We start from the raw sequence: 20,978 nt of genomic DNA on the forward strand, positions 1-20,978 counted from the left end.
CGTTAATCTTATTACACTCGGCAAGTTTTTTCGCTGCTAGTCCATGGTCTCAGAATGAGAAAACAAGATCGAAGTTGAAAGTCGATTACTACGAACACTTTCGAAAAAGAGGCGCTAGCTCTCTTATCGTATCGAGCTCTCACGCGCCCTAAGCACGCGCCGCGCGCGAAATAGGAGTGTGCACCGCCCATTTGGCCAGGTTGCTGAGGGAAGTCGCCATCTTTTTTGTGGATAAAAAGTGATCGAAGCAGAAGGAAACATGTCTTTAAAGGCTGTGGTTGGACAGCGTGAGTTGAATATTTTACCTCATTATTTTTATTCCTTAAGCCATTCATGAAATCTGTTTTTTGTTTTACTTCATGAAGGTCTAATGCAAGACGTGATTCGCGAAGTCAAAACGGCCAACGAATGGAAGGTAAGTACACAGTAAACTATGATTCACTTGTCAGAGTGATGTAAACATTAACTTGATGGCTGACTGAAGCACCATTAAACACAGGAAATATAATTTATTTGAATTTTTCAAAATAATAGGTTCTTGTGGTAGATCGTCTGAGTTCCAGGATAATTTCATCATGCTGCAAAATGCACGACATCGTCGAGGAAGGCATAACAAGTAAGTTTTTCTTTTTAAATTTGTTTACCTTCAACACTGGAAGTTTGAGCTTTAGAGATATGGTTATTGTAAGACTATCATTGTGATAACTTCTCATCGTTATCAGATAGAAATCCATGGAACTATGAAATAAATTACCCAACGGTGAACCTGCAACGTCATCTGCAGAAATGTTGCAGCAATATTGCACGTAAATATTTTACTGTTCGATCAAAATCGATCCTTTACTAGCACTGCTGTATTTAGAATATGATGTCCATTGACGTGATATCGTTTGTATACTTGATACCTTCTTATTATCTTGAAATAGATTTATGAATAAAAAAACTGGCTAGAGGTAATTTATTTCATTTTTTCTCTTTAGTTTTTTTGTAATCAGCAAATTGAAAGTTCTGTAGAGGGAAACGGATAATGCCTAGTTGCAAGATTTGTGTATGTACTCATTGTCAGACTGGTGAAGGACAGTAGAATTTAGGTTAATTGAATTAGTTTTGCTTTACATACTGAGTTGATAAGTGAGTTGACATTCGAAAGCTGACATTTCAAGTGTTAGCCCTTACTATTGTGATGTATTTATGTTTATCACACCTGCCCAGAATGATATTCATATTTACTGCATGATGAATTTCTTTCAGTTGTTGAAGATATTTCCAAAGTCCGCCAACCACTACCAACCTTTGAGGCTATATACATTTTGACACCCGAGGAAACGGTGGGTTATTTAAGTTTCTAAAGAAACTATGGTGCTGCGTTGTTAGGAAAGTATAACAAGATAATTTTGGTATTATCAACTGAGTTGATAATGTAAATTGGCCACTGTAAAGAATTTCATAGCTGATGTTTCAAGCATTAACCCTTTCTCAGGGCCAAAACACTTGCTTCGACAAAGGGCTAGTGCTTGACATGTCAGCTTTGAAGCTCTTTGTAGTTGCCAATTGACATTCAGAACTCAGTTGATAATTACCAAAATTATCTAGGTGGGTTGTATAACTACCTTTGCCTCATTTTTAATTTGCCTTAGATGTAGATGAAAAATCACACAAATATTAAAATACCAATATAGAAGATTATACAGCCACTGCAGTTTCCCAGTTTTTGAGTGATATTGAATACCAACGACAGATTTAGATGTGTCAATCAATTCTACAATCAGAGTTCTTCTTTAAAAGCAAATGTTTTAGAAAGCCTGGGACATTTCAACTGTCAATAGTACCCAGTCAAGGGTGTAATTTGAGAAAACAATTAACACATGAATGAAGTGTCCATGAACCTGGCTACATGCTATTTCTTATTTTCCCTCTTCTTCAAACTTATTGACAGCCCAGCTATTGATAGTTTGCAAGTGGGATTTGGTAATTATTGTTAGATGGTGATATAGATGTGGCAGAAATATTATGTTGTGGTCAGAGGTTACTCCTTAATGTGTCAAAGGTGATGAGGTTTGCTCTCTCCTACCTAAGAAAAGAAACAAAAAGGGAACCTATTAAACCCTCAACCTTGAACAGTAGTTTTGGCATGACAAGGCCTTACCTGCATTGTAGAGCTGATATGATGGCCTTGGATTCTCAACTTATTATGCATTCAATGACTACACTATGTGTGATTGGTTAATTTGTGTAAGTGATCTTGGTTACAGGTATGAAGTAGTACTGTTTCAGTGTTCTTTTTAATTGAGTAACTGACCTCAATATATTTGGTTTCAAATTCTTACAGTCAGTTAAAGCTTTGGTTGAAGACTTCACAGAAGGAAATCACAGATATAAGGGTGCTCATGTATTCTTTACAGAAGGTACAGTTTACCATGGTGCATAGAAGTATATATCAGCACAAAGTAAATATTTTGGGATAATTAAGAATTCTTCAAGTATTAATTTTTGCAGATGTTTTGGATTGTTCCAAATAGTCTTGAGTTCAAACCTTCTTGGGTAACCCACTTCTCCTAAGAAAACACCAAAATTTTCTGCAAAATTTTCTTATTCTGGGGATTAGACTAAAAGTAAGGGACTTCAAATTGTGTGGCCCACTTCATTATTTTTAGGGGAGCCTTTTTCAAGAAACAAGGTCCAACTAGGCTATTTGGCACCAAATCCAAAAAAACTGAGTCCTTTTTGAGACTTAACATGGGTCAAACTTGCTGGACCCTCAGCTGCCATCTTGAAATATTCCTGGCAACAGAAAAAAACCAGGGTTTGAATTAGTGCAGAATCCGAGATGTTTTACCAGTGAAGTGAAAATGAAGAAGAGAAAGGCAATTTAGACAGTAAGAGGCTATAATAGTTTAAAGTAAGTTTATAGAGCAGCCATCAAATCAGTGTTGTTGTCAGTGATGTTTTTGAATAATTTATTTCCAAAAAATAGTATTTATCCTGGGGTCTATTTTAAATTTTTATTTTGTACCCCATTTGATGCACTAACATAAATTTTATGTGGCATTTTTTTCCAATTTGTGGAAATCCTGCAAAGTTGCTCTAGAATAAACCCATTTGCAGATAGATTAACACTAGTTTGAAATGTTTTTGAGTTCTGAAAGTTTCTACTTTTTTGTATCGTATCATTATGGAATGTAAAAAATTTGCGGTACCTTTCTTTCCACACCAGTTTGTCCAGACTCCTTAATCAGTGAAATTGCAAAGATTTCCAAATGTAAGTACTTGTTTGGTATTTCTTTAGTGTACAATACTAATGAACTGGATACAAGGTTACTGATATGTAGTGGAAATATGTACTCTATGTACATTAAGGTGAAAGAAAAAAACATGCACTGGCCCTGTTACAATTTGAATTGTCTTTGCAATTAACAGTCTTTACAGTTATAGCTGTCACTCTCTGGTGTACAAGCTAAGGCTAATCTGTTTGTGAGGTATTCGTACTGTCATAAGCTTTTGAGGATCAATCCTGTGTGGGTTAATGTTTTTATTGGTTCCTGTCCTTACTCAAAGATTTTCTCCAGGTTATCTAGTTTTCCTCCCTCCACAAAAATCATCCTTTCAAGTTCTAAATTTGACCCAGAAAACCTCCTTTCGTTATGCTAGTGTGTCTGCAGGTGTCTGATAATCATCTTCAATCATTTTGTGTTTTATCTTAGATGTGAAGACCCTGAAAGAAATTAACATTGCATTTCTACCATATGAGTCTCAGGTAAACTGCTGCAGTTAAAAAATTATTGCATGTACTTGGTAACTGTTAAAAGAGAGTGAATTTTCACAAATTTTTAGCTGTAAATTCAATAAATTTACCCAGAGTCAGCAAATGTATGGAGGTATTAGCCAGACTATCACAGAATAAATTTAATTCTACTAATAATATTAAAAGAATGATCCAACTTGAACAATCACTTGTTTTTCAGGTTTACTCTTTGGACACTCCAAAAGCATTTCACAGTTTTTATGGGCCTGAACCATCAGACCAGTCCCAGCGATTCCAATATTCTGAGGTACCTATCTGTTAAAATTTGGACTATTAATGATCATAATCATGATATTGCAAAAAAAGGGAACTACATGTAAGAAATGGGTGCAAAGTTTTGTTTGGCAACAATACCTCCAGATTTATTAAATTCCTTTCATATGTCACATATTCCTAAAGTGGAATCAAAATTAAGTGAGGCCGTGTATAGGATTTTTATCTTTATCAAGTTTAGAATCATCCTGACCTATATTTCTCTTCCTGGCTTCCCCTTGAATTCTATATAATCCATTAGCATGGAAAAATAAGGCAGTTTTTACTTGGAACAGTTATAAAGGGCTGAAAATAACAGAGGAATAAAGAGCAAAAAGCTGTTTAAAGTTGGAGAGGCTACAATACAAAATTTGAAGGCCTTCCATGATTTTTCTTTTTGAAATCATTTTTGGTTTCTTACATGTAGTTATGAATTTTGTTGGAAAAACTGATTATCGATAATTAATTCAAAACTGTAGTTAATCAGCTCATTCAAGGATATTGCTATTAGCTTATCACTATTTTTACTGGTGAGGAAAGAGGGAAAAAGAGCAATGCCTTTTATCACACCAGGACATTGGTCAAAATTTTTGAAAAATAAATAGAACAGAATCTACAAATAGTGACATCTAAGTACTACTTGAGGACCATCTGTTGTAAAATGTGTGAAGGTAATAAAATATTATTGTAGGATAGTTGAGGGTGTTTTATCTTAATTTTATGCTGCGCCCATTTTAGTTAAAAGGTGCAGTTTAATATGCTATTCATTTAATACTAAGCTCTCTAGTAGATGATAAGTGAAGCCTTTTCCATCCTTTAATTAACAATGCCCAGATGTCAAATTTAAATTTAAATATAATATTTGGCATTTGCGTTTGCTGTTGTGTTGTTTACTTCAGAGTGATTCCGGAAGCATTCAGCTTCAAACATTTTCAACTGCTAGTGCACTGGAATCACATTTTGAGGTACAAGGTTGTTTGGTTGAACTGTTTCTAACCCTTTAACAATTTAACCTTTCAATCATCTAAATTATGTATTCAGAACTTGAAGCTATTGAGTTGACTTTTCTTCACTATCAACAATGTTGAATTCTTTTTCAAATTCTTATTATTTTACTTGCCATCAAAAGGGTTAAAGACAGACAGTGAACATTTTATCAATACCTTGGTTGTAATTATTAGTATGTGATGGTGCTCAGATAATGAGCATATAAAACAAAAGAAAAATCCCCCAAGTTTTTTATGGCCTGATTGTTTTCGCACAGAAAATAGCTGAACAGATTGCAACTCTGTGTGCTACGTTGGGTGAATATCCATCTGTAAGATACAGAAAGTAAGTAAAATAACTTGATAGACATGCACAACCAAACCATTATGAAACATTTTTTCCAAGACTTATTCACTCGGTATGATATCCAATGATCTCTTCTTCCACAGATTTATTTTCATCCCTATATTTATGAAAATGCAGTTTTACAAAGTTACATGTAGTCCTTAAAACTTAGTAGGCTCTGGTCAGCCTTCAATTGCACAAGTGCTGGTTCTGGGAACTTTGCAACTGTGTTTCCTCTCAATTGTTGAGTTCCCAGGCAACCACATGACATTTATTTTTCAGCAGTCCTCAGCAGTTTTGTAATGGTTGTTTTGGCATTCATAGCTTTCTCTCTTTACTATCTTTCTAATGGTCCAATCAGTTTTAATATGTTCCTGGAAAGGGAGCTCATGACTGGGTTGTGTTGATTTTCCAGCTTTAGGTGTGGTCTTCTCTCTACACTAAAAGGCTTTTTGGATTACCTAGGCACCCATCTTCCTTGTAACTGAGGCAGCTATGTAACACATTGTTTTTGAACAGGGATGGTCTTCATCTTGCTGAGTTGGCAAACGCTGTGCAGACCAAACTACATGCCTACAAGGCAGATGATCCAGCTGGTATGGGAGAGGTATGTGAAACTCTTTTGGAGGAAAAATTTTAGCTGCCAGTAAAAAAGTGGTCATGGACTTGTCATGCACTACTAGACAATCTACTATACAATGTTTTCTTCAATTATTATCTTATGGCATAGCATATTACTTGGCTACAGAAAACAAGTCACCAACATGGAGACTTTTGCTTCAGATTTAGCCACATTTTTTTGTACTTACCATATAGCAAGTGCTTGCCTCCTCAATTTCTCAAGGGAAAATTATACACTATGACTCTTCTGTTAAGTAGCATTTAAAGCTGGATAGGTCATTACATGGCAAATTAATTGGAATTTCCTTCCATATTTCTTGCTCTCATGCATTTTATTTTGTGTATTGCAGGGTCCACATAAGCATCGCTCACAACTGATATTGCTAGACAGGTACTTCTTTAGTATACCTTCAGTTATCACTTTTTATCTATTTCTACATGCTGTTGTCCTGCAGGAAAGTTAGATAATATTTCTTTCAGCTGAGCTTGTTGGCCATTTTGGCATGTCTTACAGGTTATGTCATATAACTTACCACTATTTTCTATATTGTGCAATTCAATAGATCTTAAAGGGTATTTAGAAAATTTGTAGGAAATTTTTATCTTGATGCTGGATCATCATGTCATACTTTTCTTTTTTTCCAGAGGATTTGACCCAGTTTCACCTCTCCTGCATGAACTCACATTTCAGGTTTGTAATACCTGTTACTCAAAAGTACAAAGTGTATTCTTGAGGACTCTTCTAAACAATTGCATGGACTCTGCTCCAAAAAAGAAAAATCTGAGAACTGTATAGACCTGAGGTCATATTGAATAATTTACATTTAAGCAATACTAGTGTGGATGGTGTCTCAAAAGGCAACCCATTCTCTTTTGTCTCCCTGCTATTTTTGTATTTTTTCAAGCTCAGTTTCTACAGTACCATTTGAGAGAGTTTTGCATAGTCACAATGTCAAATATTTTTTCTAAATCTCCAGGCAATGACTTATGATCTTCTTTCAATTGTCAATGATGTTTACAAGTGAGTTTTTCTAACTTCATTTCATGGAGCTAAAGAATGTGACTATGATAAGCACTTGTTGTCATGGTCACTGTAATTAAATTACCAATATCAGTTACTTAGATATTTTACTAGTGAGCAATGTACAAATTTGCTTTATGATAGTGAAGGGAAGCTGTAACTTTGCTAGTTCCATGTTTGGTATTACACAACACGTTTCTTGTTATTACTATTGATGTACCATTTGTTTACTGGTAATCTTGTTGTGGTAGATATATTTCATCATCTGGTAATGAAGAAAAGGAGACTGTGCTTGATGGTGAGTTCATTATCATGTTCGTGGCATTGATGTGTTTTGACTGAGTGTAGCCACAAGAAGGAGACCAGTCATATTCGACCTCTCACTGTAACGGTACTTCATGCAGCGATTTACGAAATCAGGATACACATCTGTAAACGGTAACAAGACTATAAAAGCATACAGTGATTACCACAATCACCATTAATAGTTATGGAAGGCATCACCTGTCTCGTTCTGTGCCTCTGATGGAAAGCCAACCATTCTCGACACACATGCACCGCAATTGTATGAATTTTTGGGGAACCTTGATGAAAACTTTCAAAATCTTCAAAAATACATCGATATGTTTATTTGATACCCAGGGAGAGTCTTGTTATTGTAAGTTCAACAAATTACTCAAAAATTAACAGAAAGTCACGGTTCTGGTGAAGTTCAACTACTAAACAAAAACTGTTCGTCTTTTAAGTCATACTTTCTCTATTTGCAGAAAATGATGAAATGTGGGCAAGGCATCGTCATGAACACATTGCTGATGTCTTGAGGTACAGTTGTGCATTTTACAGTAGTTGCTTTCAACTTTATGGCTTCTTTTTTAAAACAATTCTGTCTAATGTTAACGTTATAGCTCCGTTTTGGATAATCTTTGTACAAAATGGCGGCCTTCGTGTCAATCTATCTATCTGATTTTTGGTGCTTTTTTTCACGGTGCGAATGCGTGATAAAAGACATTTTTGAAATCTACCGGTACGATCTTCTATTTGGACAGTGCATGTACTTTCTCTAGTGCCTTTTTTTCTCTTTAACTGATAATTATTGGAGGGCCTCGTACCATGATACAATTTGATATTGAGATTACTTGAACCATTTCGTCATTTGCTGAAAGCCATTATTACTTTTTATAGGAAGGTCAATTCACAAATTAAAGATTTTGCAGCAGACAAGAAAATTTCCACTTCTAACAAGGTACCATGTGAGATTTTGTTTGATATGGGTTGTCCTTCTTGAAACAAAGAAAAATTTAGGCCTCTCACTGTATTGCAGTCATCTTGAAAACCTGGCCTCATTTTGATTCTCCTAACCTCGTGAGTGACCAAGACAGAATTTCTCCTTACAAAAGCAATACAATATCGAGCAGACAAGTGATGAGAATAAAGAAAAATATCAACCAGGGGTTTATAAGTTGATCCAATACCAAATTCTCCGAACTAACATCGTGAGTATTGTGCGGCAGACAGTAAGGAGAATTACTAGTGAGATCTTTGGAGTGAAAGGTTATAAAGTAGACTATGACGAGGTTTTTTTAACACTATTTTATATATCATATCTTAACGCCTTTATGCTTTGTACTCTATTTAATGTGAAGGTCATTAGTTTAGTAGAACTGCATAAATTGACACATAATTAGAGAGTACTACATTTGAAAGGTTTCCAAATCATAGTCCATATCAGGGAAACCTTTTCTTTGTTTTTCAGACAACAATGAAAGATCTCCAAGTGATCTTAAAGAAAATGCCGCAGTATCAAAAAGAAGTTAGCAAGGTGTGTGTATTGAATAGTTTAAGAAAAGGGTTTTTCCCTCCCACATGTTTGTCTGCATTAAAACACTATGAACTTAGTAGCATGAGCTGTGGATGTAGAGGTAGCTTTGAAAGGAAAGTTCCTTTTTATGCTCACAATAATTATACAGTTAGCCAGTGTTGGGCTTTCAGTTTGTAGAAATGAGCGAAAGAGCGAGCGCTAAGAAAAAAACATAAGATGAAAGCAACAAAGGTCTGTAGGCCAATTTGGGAATCATTAATATCAATTTGTGGCATATCTTGGAAAAGGACGATAAAGTTCTCCAAGGTCTTTGTTGCTATGTATTGTTCAACAAGTAGCTGACGGATTGGCCGACACTTAGGGTGTTACATTGGTTCGGTCTTATTCGATACTAGTGTGGTATAAGACTGCAGTATGGAAACATTTTCTGTTTTGCTGACTTTCATGTGGTCAGTTAGGAAAAAAATCGTTTATTTTATATCATTTTGACACGAAAATCTCGAACATTTTTTCAGTTCATCGTTCATCTGCACCTGGCTGAAGACTGTATGAAACAGTATAACCAAACAGCTCTCAAGGACATTTGTGCCGTTGAACAGGTGGGTTTGATATAATCAGATTAGTGCAAGGGTCGGGAGGTGAAGCCATGCTCAAACTTTTAGTCTTAAATTTACTAATCACAGAAACTGTGCTTTGTTTAAGTTTTTCCTGCCTCACATATAATTGCAAAGAAAGCTTACAGAAGTCAAACTTTTGAACAATTACGTCAAACTTTTGAACAATTGAGTCAACCGTTTTCAAGGCTTATGCAAGTAGCTTAGAACCTGTGCTTTTATCCTAGGATCTTGCGACAGGAGTTGACAAAGATGGTGAAGGAATCAAAGATCCCATGAAAAGCATTGTACCACTGCTGTTAGATGGCAATGTCCAGTACGAATGAAATTTTCTATTCCTCCTTACTTATTGTTATTACTACTTGCGGAAACATATACCAAGTGTTTTGAAAAGCGTGAGTGAAAAGAAGATGGCTCTTCGTCCCATCGCAAGTTATGTCGCCTTAAAGCTGAGTTCTTTCGCCCTTAAGTGTAGTCACGTCGCCTCACATTTGATTGACTCATAATCGCAAAGATTTCAATTGAAAATACTCAATTCTTGTCGTTTTTTTTTTCATACGGTTGGTGTAACTAATCAAATTTATTTATCCACCACCAAAATAACCTTATTATTTTCTTTACAGCATTTCTGACAAAATTCGGATCATCCTATTGTATGTTATTTTTAAAAATGGTAAGTTTTGAACTCTTTTGAAATGTTTCAGGAAGAATTGGACAATGTTTTGTTTTACAAGCGTAGGCTATTTTCAGTCGCTAAATATATTTCCCTACGTTTTATTTCCTTTCTTTTCGGATCATCCTATTGTATGTTATTTTTAAAAATGGTAAGTTTTGAACTCTTTTGAAATGTTTCAGGAAGAATTGGACAATGTTTTGTTTTACAAGCGTAGGCTATTTTCAGTCGCTAAATATATTTCCCTACGTTTTATTTCCTTTCTTTTAATAGGTATTAGCGAGGAAAATTTGGCAAAACTCTGTGAGCATGCGCAGATTCCACCCGATTACCGGTTCGTCAAGCCTATTCCTTCATTTTAATCTTGTTGCATATTATGTTTTTCGTCTACTGATCATTTTGAAGACTGAAAACTGACCAAATACAGAGTTGAAATAACTAAAAAATTTTGGTTCGTTTTATTCGACAAGTATTGTTTTTAGTGGCTAAGAAATGAAACTGTGTTAATCAGTATTAAATCAAAAGAGAATCATTATAAATTTTACGGGTTCATTTTCGTTTTCCACCATGCATTAACTAACCTTGTCAATACAGTACGTATTTGGATAACCTTGAATTTGTTTCTGTTGTTTTCAGTGCCATAATAAAGAACATGGCGTATCTTGGGGTTCCCATTTTACAAGATGTATGTATTCTTCTTGTTATGCTCAGATTGTGGGATAGTATTTCGTCTCTGAGTTTGCGATTTTAAGCTGTGCTATTCCGAGTAATACGTCTTTGCCATAGGACGTAAAACTCTAATTGCATCCTAAGAAGTCCTCGTCCGAATTTTGTATGTTTGGTTTGGTTTGGATTGGTTTGTTTTTCTGTGACGACGTGGGCAACAGCTGATTTGTTTGTTTTTCTGTGACGCTATTAATGCAAGACTCAAATAACCATCGGTAGTTGTGATTGGTCAGTTTGGCCGATTTCAATCGTTACACCTGGGTCCGAACCATTTGACAATTTTTAAATTTTTAATCGCGGAAATTTTTTTCTTTATTGACACAATGCTTTTCTTAATTATTCTTGCTTCAGTCTGGTGCAAGGAAAGGAGCAAAGCCGGCAAGAAAAGAACGTCAGTCTTTGTACGAGTTGTCACGTTGGGTTCCCTCCGTAAAAGATATCATGGAGGTACGAATATAGTAACCTTTCTCTACGCCTTTAGGAACGTAACGCAATATTTGGCGGTTTGTTGCAAGGAAATCTATATTTAAGCATGGTTCTTGTAAACTATCCTGCGAGTAAGCTCTCTATGAGAGTCTCCCCTACCCCCCTCTCCCCCCCCTCCCCCCGCACCCCGCGAGAGAGGTTGCTGGGAGGCTACTGTCAAACGAGCTACATTGTTTTTCACGAAAAAAAGAAGAAGCTGAAAAAACTCCAAAGAAAAGACCAAGAGGGTGCCCGATTCCACAGACTTCAAGATTCATGCTGTGCTAGATCTGATATTCAACAACTGCAAGTATTCTACCAACAGACGGCTTCTCTTTATTGTTTCCTCCACTGCTGGGTATTAAAAGTTGAGGTTCTTCCTTATTAAGAGTTAACCATGCGATGTTTTGTTTATTTTCGTTCTAAGGAAGCTGTGGAGGAAAAGCTCAGCAGCACTTCATACCCGTTCGCTTCACAACGGACAGCGTCTGGTGCAATGAGCAGTAACTTAGGTACGTGACACAAAGTTGTAGTCACGTTAGGTCACACTATCTGCAGAGATTTCGTTATACTGAGGCTACACCTACCTCACATACTGCACTGACAACACCAAATAGAGACTACATTTATCTGAGCATATGCAACCTGAAAACACCAAACACTATCAGAAAATAGCGAAAATCAGAATAGCGACCCGTTATAGTGGATTTTTATCGTCATATACTCGATTATTCAAAGGAAGCAGTCGTGCAGCCACAAATACTCGAGGTAGGGCACGGTGCGTGAATATATATAATCAGAGGTGAAATTATGATGTCTGTGGGGGAGATGAATAAGTGTTGATGCCTTAACTGTCTTGTTAAAAATGTCGCCCAAACTTACACCATTTTTGTTATATTTCATTTCCTTAAGCAGGCAAAGCCGTGAGGTAAGTGTCTTTTATTATAAAAAGAAGGCACTGTGTTATTGTTAACTTTTTTATGTCTCCGTTAGGACAGATGTATTTTGAAACAACTTATTGTCAAATAGTATCGGACGAGAACCGTTCCAGTATTTTTTTTTTGTAACCATTTTTTCATTGTTTTAACAGTGCCCGTCTTTATGGTCATTGGCATAAGGAGAAGGTACACCTTTTTATACTCCGTTTTTCATTTCCAAAGACTGCCCCGGAGCTTCAAGTCGCAGCTGGAAAACAGTTTTTAATGTTCTCTTTCAGGGCTCCACCGAAGCTCGAGCCGGCCCACGCCTTATCATCTTCATTGTTGGTGGAGTTTGTTTCTCAGAAACAAGAACGGCGTATGAGGTAACGAAGTGTTGTTAACTTCAACCGATAACAGCACATTTTGAAGGCAAGTTGTTAATCCGGGAGCTAACATCAAAGTGGTCTCAAGGGCCAATCAAAACAAAGGAAATGGAGCCAATGAGAATGCATTGTACAAACGAGCAAAATACCAGTACGTGCTGCAGAAGTGACAAAGCCGCGGTTGGTTTTAGCTTCAGTTTGCGTCTGATTGGCTGAGAGAGGAGCGCGCGTTCTGTTAATCACAGAGCGAAGTAGAGCAAAACGAACGTTCTATCTCTTCGTTTGTCATCGAAATTTGCCTTGAATTGCTTTTCAGCAACGATTAATCATGTTATCTGAGAACGTCGTCCACGGTAAAGAGATCGCGTTGCCGTAGAGCGTTGCTACAGATGTTCTCATGTTCAAATGAATCAATGGCAAATTAACGTAGTAATTGTGAGGTCATAAGAAGCTCCGAAGTTGCAGATCACTGAAAGATGTAGTTGTTTGGGGTGGGATGATGGGTTGAATGGGATGGGCAAGGGTTGAAATGTGTCCAGAATTTATAACAATAGAGGATGTGTGTTATTTATTTTGTTGTTGGGTAAAATGTGGAGATCTTACACGTCACAGTTGGATTCTTCTATCCCCGTTTCCACTTTTTAATCTTAAAATGTATCAACCATTACTGCGAATTCTTGTTCAGTGAAAGAGAATCAACTTGTGCCTTTGACCTACAGGTAACTGCTGCGAAAAAGGATTGGGAAGTGTTAATTGGTAAGTGACCTTCAAATTTAAAACATTTTTTATGTAATAGTATACAGAATAAGGATGATTGCTGGTTGGTGCAAATCACCCCCTCGCTCGAGGTATTTCCAAACTCACGTGACTCTCACTCATGAGAGAAGACGCCGGAAGAGAATTGACTTGTAGTAACTACACATGCTTTGGGTATGTGTATGCAGAGAAAGGGAGGGTGTTTTTATAGCCAATCTAAGTAACGTTTTCATCAGTTTTTTTTCAAATGTGGTGTTTGCCATGTTTATTGTTTCATTGTACAGGCTCCACTCACATCACAACTCCCAACAGTTTTCTGGCTTCATTAAGAGAGTTGGCTGGCTAAACATGAAAACACGGGTAAGTCGTCTTTTTCATACCAGACTTGGTAGAAGTACATATACCTTCTCAAGGAAACCAAACAAATAAAAAGCAGTTGATTGATTTCTTTTATTGTGTCCATAGTTGTAAAACATGGAACGACTCCACAGCTATTTTAGTACCAAGGCCCAGATGTTGTTGGAGTATAAATTTGAGAATAGAATAACGAACAAGACTTTAAGTCGTAATGTGACTACAATTTGATTTATTATTCCGAGCAACACCATATTCTCCACACAATTGTTTCCGCCATTAGAATGCTTATGTCAAATTATTTGTAGTCAGTTTGTCTTTGTTTTAGTGATCACCCATAGTACGACTTATCTTAACCTTAATATCAGTATGGATTTTCTCCATACTGTTCTCTATGCATTTCCTGTAGTACCTTTCAGGAGAATTTGTCTTACAATCAAGAGCTTCTTAAGTTCGAGATCATTTCCTTTATCCTCATGACCTTAATGTTTGATTTAAGGCTGGTACTGTTGGGAGAAATTGGATGCTTGTCACTCTGAGGGGTTAAAGGGTTGATATTTCGTTCTTTTTCTTTCAGGTAATAGAAGATGAGAGAATATGATATTTGTCTGTAATTAATAAAGTTATCAGTAGGACAACAATAAGGTGTAGTCACCCTTTGTGTAACTGGCAGTCTTTTTCTTATCGGCAGTGATGATCTCCTCTCTTTTTTTCACTGTTGTTCTTTTTTGCTTCTTCTTTACCTTTGTGCCACTGTGAAAAGACTGCCACTGGCACAAGCTCATGGAAATTGTACAATGAACTGAAAATTTCGAGCTTAGGGATTGTTCATTGATGGAGAAGTTTTGTTCTGTGTTTCTTGAAACATGGTTTGAAGGACCTGTTTACTAACATTAAAGTAAAAAGTCTAGACTTTTTGCTCATTTAACTTTTCTGTTCATTATACAAGCCAGATAGATTTATTTTTTGGTGTGTCTGCTCAGTTATAAATCACAGACGATGTCAAAATTTGGCAAGAACGTAGGCAATGCACCCGCCTGAGGCTCGTGTTTTATTTTTGGCATCACATCACATCGCCACGACTGCACAGACACGGCAAAATTGAATCTATTTGTTTACTATTTTATTTATAGCGGCTTTTAATAAGTGCCTCGAATAATAATAAATTTCTACTGCGCTCTTCGTTTGGCTGAAAGTACATTCGAGCCATTTTTATCGTTAACCTGCCTTACACGCAGTTTCCTTTTTCGCCTTTCCCTAAAAGCGCTTTTGTCAGCTAAATTTTTTTCTTTCACTCAATCTAGGTTTAGTGATACCATTATTTTAATTGGTTGCCAATATTCCTTTGGCGAATGGAAAACCTTAAGATTTTATCAATAGCTTCTTGTGTACAGAGATCTTGGTCTCAATTCACTAGTGGGGCCTCTCAGGAAAATGTTAATTTGCGAGTTCAAGTCTTTTATTTCTCGACCGCTTTTCGAATTGCGTGCGTTCTTAATTAGCATAACACAACAGGTTACTGTTTGATAATAAGAGAAGTTACCTTCTTTTTTATTCAGTTTTTGCGTCTTGCAAAAACTACCCTAGACTTGAAGAGCGTTAATATAAATACCATGTGTGAGAGAGACACACAAGAGGTAATGATGAAGCAGCAGAGCTCTGGGATCTCTAAGAAGGGACAAGAGTTTTCGAGGAAACGATTTGTGAATTACGATCGTGAAAAATTTTGATCATAATTTTCTAAGGTATCAAAAAAGCGGCAGCAACAATGACAGAAACAATTAAATACCAAGTGGCAGCTCTTGCAGCAAACGCGCAGATCAGTGTGCCTAATCAAGGCATCGGGAGATATGGCTGGCTTTATTTACTGGTCAGTTATTGATTTTCTATTTCTTTGTTACTTTAACATAAACTAAACCAAAGTTACTCTTTGGAAACAAAATGTAATTACTATGAATATCAAACGCAGACTACAATGCAGACAACAATCTTTGGGCAACACACTTTATTGACTAGCAGAATGAGACGCTGGTGCTAGAGATATGGAGTCAGTTATTGATTTTTTATTTCTTTATTACTTAAACATAAACTTAACCAAAGATTTGTTAATTTTTCTTAAGGTTAAGATACTTTTTTGGAAATAAAATGTTATTCGCCTACATTTTGTGAGCTTTTTTGTGGCCCTCGGCTTTGTTCATTTTTCCTCGTCAACTCACTGGAATTTGTTTAAAGTTTCCTTGAGCTCTGTTAGGTTTGTGCCATGCGTGTCCCACGAGTGAAAAATTTTGTGAACTGTATCCCTAGCGGAGACATCTCACTAAAAGGTATTATTTTGTGGTTTTGTTTTTGGATTCTCCAGGTTTCCTTCCTTTAGAGAAGTCTATACTCAAATTCCAATTTCGATGTAATTCTATTTTCATTTACTTATTTTTGTAATTTGGATCACCTTCAGTTTAAATTCTCACTGTAACTGAATGTTGCTGGGTTGGCTAGCTATATCACAGTAGATCACGCTGAAACAAGGCTACCTATCGGCAACTGGAACTAAGTTCTGTCTTAGCCGGCAATCCCCCATTTAAACCAGCACCAGTAAGACTGATTGCATATGATCGGAGGTTAGTACGTTTGAGCCAGTGGTTTCCATAACAACCAACTTCTTTTGATTCAGAGGTGTAACATTTTCGTTTTTGTGAATCTCATTACATCTGAGGGAACAACAAATTTATGAAGTTCGACATGTTCTGAAAATTCCGAGGACATCTTGAAAGAATTGCAATAGAAACCTTTCTCCAGTGCCCTCCCTTCCAAAATTAGAGTTTAGGGGAAGAAATGATCCTTTCCAAAGGCTTTGCTTCTCTTGGATTGCCCAGACTCTATTTTAGAAAATGTGTCAGCTAAAGCTGTGATAGTATGTACACTGAATTATGAACCATGGCAGTCATCTTTAAACATTTGCAGCTTTTGTCTGAAATGCAAAGTCATATTAATGAATTTATGTGACATAAGAAAATAAATTTGTTGAATTACCGTTTAAGAGTTTTTGGTTTCAGTTCGGTGCGTTCAGAGGGAAATGGATATGTAGTGTCTCTTGGATCTTTTTCAACCGTATTTAGTCCTGGTTTAAGAATGAGGTACCTCGAAGCCCCACAAAATGTATTGGCCCAGTGGAAAAGTAGGTGAGTTGATAATCTTACGTTCTGTCAAAGAAGCATTTCAGTCACTTGTTGAAGTTTGTCATTTTGAAATCAGTGTGAATCCTCCATCCTTGGCCTTGCTTGTTCCTTCGTGGTTGACTAATGCCTTTTCTTTACTTTTCTTCCTTATTAAACAAATGATTTGAAGTCTCCCTTAAGTTGAGCATAGTTTTATGTTTCAAAAGTTGACTCAGCATGTTGTGACGCTCCTTTAATGATATTTTTTTTTTGACTCTTGACAGATTCAGTTGGAAAAAGCAGTTTTGGACATAAATCTTTCTGCTTTCTACGGAGAGAATAAATTAACCCCTTCCCTTCACCCATCTACTCTAGTCTGTGCCTTACTCTGCTGCTAAAATAATTTTCTTCATTGCAGTTCTTTCGTTTGCCACTTAGGTTCAAGTCAGCAGTTTCTGAGTGGAGTGATCGCTAGTGTTATAGAACTTGGTCAACTCGCAAGATTTCTTTCTTGTTTCAAAATTACCTACCATGTAAATCAAAGAAGAATTCTTGGCCTTCAAGATCATTTAAGTTTCAAGTTGCAGGTCTGTGGAACTAAAGGGACACAAGCAGGGAACCAGTAGGGTGGGGGGGGGGGGGCGCTCCTGTTGAGTGCTAGTGCTATTTCAAGCATGCTTAAGAAACTTTGTTGGAGAGACTATAATTTTAAGAACTGCATCTCTTTTCCCCACGTTTCATTTGTTTATCATCTCTCTCTCTCTCTCTCTCTCTCTCTCTCTCTCCCCCTCCTCTTCCCTCCCTTATTTAGTAATGTTGCAGCCTAAAAAGCAGGTTAACGTTCAAATTCACAATTTTTTAGGGGGAGGGGTGGGTGGAATTAAAGGTGTGTAGGATGTAGTTTGTCCAGCATTCAGAAAAATATTTTAGTGCCACAAGACTTAACACTTATTTAATAAGCAGTCAGTGGAAAAAAGGGAAAAAGTGGGTATGCTAAAGTGGCAAGCAAGTGGCTTCGGTCGTTGGTGAAATGGCTAGCCAGCTATCTTTCGTTCTTCCCCACTGACTTAAAGCCTAGAATAAGCATGAAAAGTTCTTGCCAATTTATTGGTTATAGGAATCCTAACAGCTGGAGAAGTCGGAATCTTTGCGTGGGAACGCAAAGACGGCGCGAGGAAAGCTTAAGTAAAGAAGTAGATGTGCTACTCACAAGTGCATAGCACTGAATCGATTTTTTGGGGATGATGCAAATTGGTCAGGTCTCCTTATGTTTCGATCAATTCGGGCAACCCCCTGGCTTTTGAACTTTTGAAGACTGGTTCGTTCAAATTCACGCCCCCAGGCAAAACTGTGTTCAAATGCCCTAGCCAAACGCCGGAATTGATCACCAATCTTTTTGTAAAAGGCAAGATTACCATCCCTGGCTTTCTTCTAGACGTTTTCTCCTGAGCCATCTACTTGCGAAGGTGAACTTTTTACATTAAAACACCTCCATATTAAAAGATAAAACACGTTTATTCCGCTAGAAAGACTTGACAGTTCTGGTTCATATTTCTCACGCCACCCAAACACTTGAAAGTTTAAGTTCCCCACCCCAGGCACGGTCGACAGTCAAATGCCCGTAGGTGAAGGGCGGGTTGAAGCTTTGAGTTGATCGGCGCAGTATTGTACAAGTTCTTCCCTATTTTATAAAATGGCTCGTAAAATAAAGAATACATTCAGAAGGTTGAAGGTAAGTGTAATAAAACATGACCTGCAACTAGAACAAGTTTACCCAGTTTATAATGGTGCCTAACTTTTGTTACTTGCATCAGGTTTGATGTATTCCATAAACATACTTTCTCCCTCTTGAGTCCTGACTCTCCTTTTGTTATATTCTTATTTTTGTAGATTCTCATCCATTACTAATAGGATCAAAAACTGCATTCGCCTGAGTATCGCTCACTACAACGAAAAACTGTTGTCTTCTGCAGTGGAAAAATTGGCCGTGGTGATCGAGGAAATAATTTAGAAGAACAGTTTTCAAATAAGCTTTAAAATCACTCTCAGACTTTTACTGCTTTGTTATTACTTGTGGAGTCCTTTGGAGTAAAAGAAAGCAAACGAAATATGCTAATAAATAAGTAATTGAAAAATGAGACGAAGTTTAAAAATGATCTTATAAGAAAGAAAAGGACGATGGTTGTAAGCATTTTAATTCTTAGTTCAATTTTAAAGGATTACATCGGTGATATCTACTTGTGTCCAGGAAGGGACAAAACCTTTAGATTAAATACTGCAAACGCTTTTCTAAATTGATTTTTAGGACCTCAGGTCGAAGGTGGGTGCTTATTAGATCGGTGGACTTATAGAAATTTATGTGAAAGCCGTAATGCATTTCTTTGGTCGAGAAACGTTGCATATTAAAATCGGAAGCTCATCACGGATTGTATTATTGGGCAATGCGAGCACCTCCCAACTTAACTGTGGGAGAGAGATGCTCGAGTGGCATTGGGGAGGAGAAAGATGTCAAACTACGCAAGTCAGATCAGTGAACTTACGACTGGCTTGGATGTAGCTAAGAACCTCAAGCCCGATAAAAGTTTGCTCGTGCCCTTGTTCCTAAAATTACTCTTTAAAATCTGCAATGGTCGCTCGCCATTGAATTTATAACCGACGCCCAGCAGTAAATTTAAGAAGAGTCTAATTTCCTGAAGACTCGACCGAACGCTTCTATTTACACTCCATTGCCAGTGGTTTCTAATGCCCCATTCACACCAAAGCTTAAACATGTTTAAAAGTTGTTTTGTTAAACACAGTTTAATTTTTTTTTTCTTCATAGAAACTATTTAACCGAATATTTTTGACTTGAATGTAGCACATTGGAAATACAAGTTAACTAGTACTTGAATCCAATGGAAAATCAAGTTTTTCAGTTCTCTGTTTATAATTTTCATTCAATGAAAACCAGTTTAACAAAACATGTTTTGCTGGTGTGAATGGGGTATAAGTAAAGTATTACCAGTTCGGGCCATAACCATTTCTGGATATCGGTTTCGAGCTTTGTGATTGGGTGAGATCAAAACCAAAACAAAGCAAATTTGGCCGAGAGGTAATGGAAACAAGAAAAAGCTAATTTTTTTTTTTTTGTGGCGGCCATGTTGTAATGCGGTAGTAAGGTAGTAAGCTGAAACAAAATTCGCTAATAAGGACTGGACGTAAGGTACCATTAAAAATATTCGTTTATTTCAAACATTCAACATGCATGTCCTCGACATTCTCGCATTCTGGAAGAGTAAAGCGGATTCTTTCTAGCACAAATTCTTTGTAACGCTGTGGTCCTTCCACCAAGAGCGTCACAGGAATAAAAGCTCCTCCGCCAGCCTGTTTGTATCTGGAGAACTTCTGGGTAAAGCTTGACCTCGATGTTACTGTCCGTTCTCCGTTGATTTCCCTATTTTGGGTTACAAGAAAACCAATTAAATAAAGTTGAACCAAATAACGCGCACTGATAACAATTGGGACGAGTGAGGTGTGAGATCGCGGAATCGGGACAATTTGATTTCTCTCCAGTATAGGTCGAGGAAAGACAATATCTTGCTTCTTTCCGATTTTTAAATAGACATTATCAATTTCAGTCCAGCAAGCCTTTACGAAAAAGTAACAGTAAAGCAAGAAAACAGTAACTCACCCTTCAATTCCTGGTTATTTTGCCACATCGAAGCAAAGCATGCAGCTGTATGTTTAGAAAGTGCTGAACTGCTGCCCTTTGACACCTCCTAAAGTGTATGTCTTTCTCTGCGATTTGCTGAAAATCTGGACTTCTCGTAAAGCCTCTGGAATGCGTTCCATTTCTCGTGGAAGAAGACAAGCCAGTGCATGCGAGTCATACGTGTCGTCGTCTTCACTTTGAATAACAAGCGGTGATCCACGTGGAGCTTTGATCTTGAAATTATGATACCTGGAAAATAAACGCCAATAAAAACATGAGTGGGATAAAATAAAATCAAGTAGTCACAATCTATATTAAGACGAATACACATGATCGAATTCAACGCAAGAGAATCATACAAGGTATTTTACGCGCTATTGATCGATTCGCGGGAGAA

At 37.0% G+C, this 20,978-nt stretch overlaps 1 protein-coding gene and 1 long non-coding RNA gene across 5 annotated transcripts; one reads left to right on the forward strand and one right to left on the reverse strand.

The window, feature by feature from the left end:
* Window positions 1-208: 208 nt before the first annotated feature.
* On the forward strand, window positions 209-15,897 carry LOC131772648 (syntaxin-binding protein 1-like). Of its 4 annotated transcripts, none has more exons than XM_059088604.2 (31): window positions 209-287; window positions 366-415; window positions 535-616; window positions 1,252-1,328; window positions 2,330-2,405; window positions 3,215-3,259; window positions 3,702-3,754; window positions 3,963-4,049; window positions 4,954-5,019; window positions 5,319-5,386; window positions 5,906-5,993; window positions 6,358-6,398; window positions 6,653-6,698; window positions 6,985-7,028; window positions 7,280-7,326; window positions 7,796-7,850; window positions 8,211-8,271; window positions 8,782-8,847; window positions 9,363-9,446; window positions 9,689-9,777; window positions 10,085-10,134; window positions 10,408-10,468; window positions 10,771-10,819; window positions 11,212-11,307; window positions 11,753-11,837; window positions 12,238-12,253; window positions 12,416-12,449; window positions 12,542-12,628; window positions 13,348-13,384; window positions 13,669-13,744; window positions 14,316-15,897. In XM_059088604.2, the coding sequence occupies exons 1-30, from the start codon at window positions 260-262 to the stop codon at window positions 13,728-13,730; spliced, it is 1,830 nt and encodes a 609-aa protein (XP_058944587.2). In that variant the 5' UTR covers window positions 209-259; the 3' UTR covers window positions 13,731-13,744; window positions 14,316-15,897. The 4 variants fall into 4 exon arrangements, with proteins under 4 accessions (XP_058944587.2, XP_058944588.2, XP_058944589.2 ...); XM_059088605.2 differs by having other exon boundaries at window positions 12,241-12,253; XM_059088606.2 differs by lacking the exon at window positions 4,954-5,019.
* A 4,196-nt stretch (window positions 15,898-20,093) lies between these two features.
* On the reverse strand, window positions 20,094-20,629 carry LOC136280244 (uncharacterized). The gene is made up of 2 exons (XR_010717200.1): window positions 20,561-20,629; window positions 20,094-20,323 (listed from the first exon to the last, which is right to left on the reverse strand). It is a non-coding gene; the product is annotated as an uncharacterized lncRNA (long non-coding RNA).
* Between the last annotated feature and the right edge of the window lie 349 nt (window positions 20,630-20,978).

Source organism: Pocillopora verrucosa, chromosome 4, assembly GCF_036669915.1.
Source record: "Pocillopora verrucosa isolate sample1 chromosome 4, ASM3666991v2, whole genome shotgun sequence".
NCBI lineage: Eukaryota > Metazoa > Cnidaria > Anthozoa > Scleractinia > Pocilloporidae > Pocillopora > Pocillopora verrucosa.

Bases quoted from the DNA above. Each gene is read 5' to 3' on its own strand.
- LOC131772648 (XM_059088604.2), top strand. From the start codon at position 260: ATGTCTTTAAAGGCTGTGGTTGGACAGC. The intron at 7,851-8,210 runs GTACAGTTGTGC...TACTTTTTATAG, and splicing joins CACATTGCTGATGTCTTGAG to GAAGGTCAATTCACAAATTA. The intron at 10,135-10,407 runs GTAAGTTTTGAA...TTCTTTTAATAG, and splicing joins GTATGTTATTTTTAAAAATG to GTATTAGCGAGGAAAATTTG.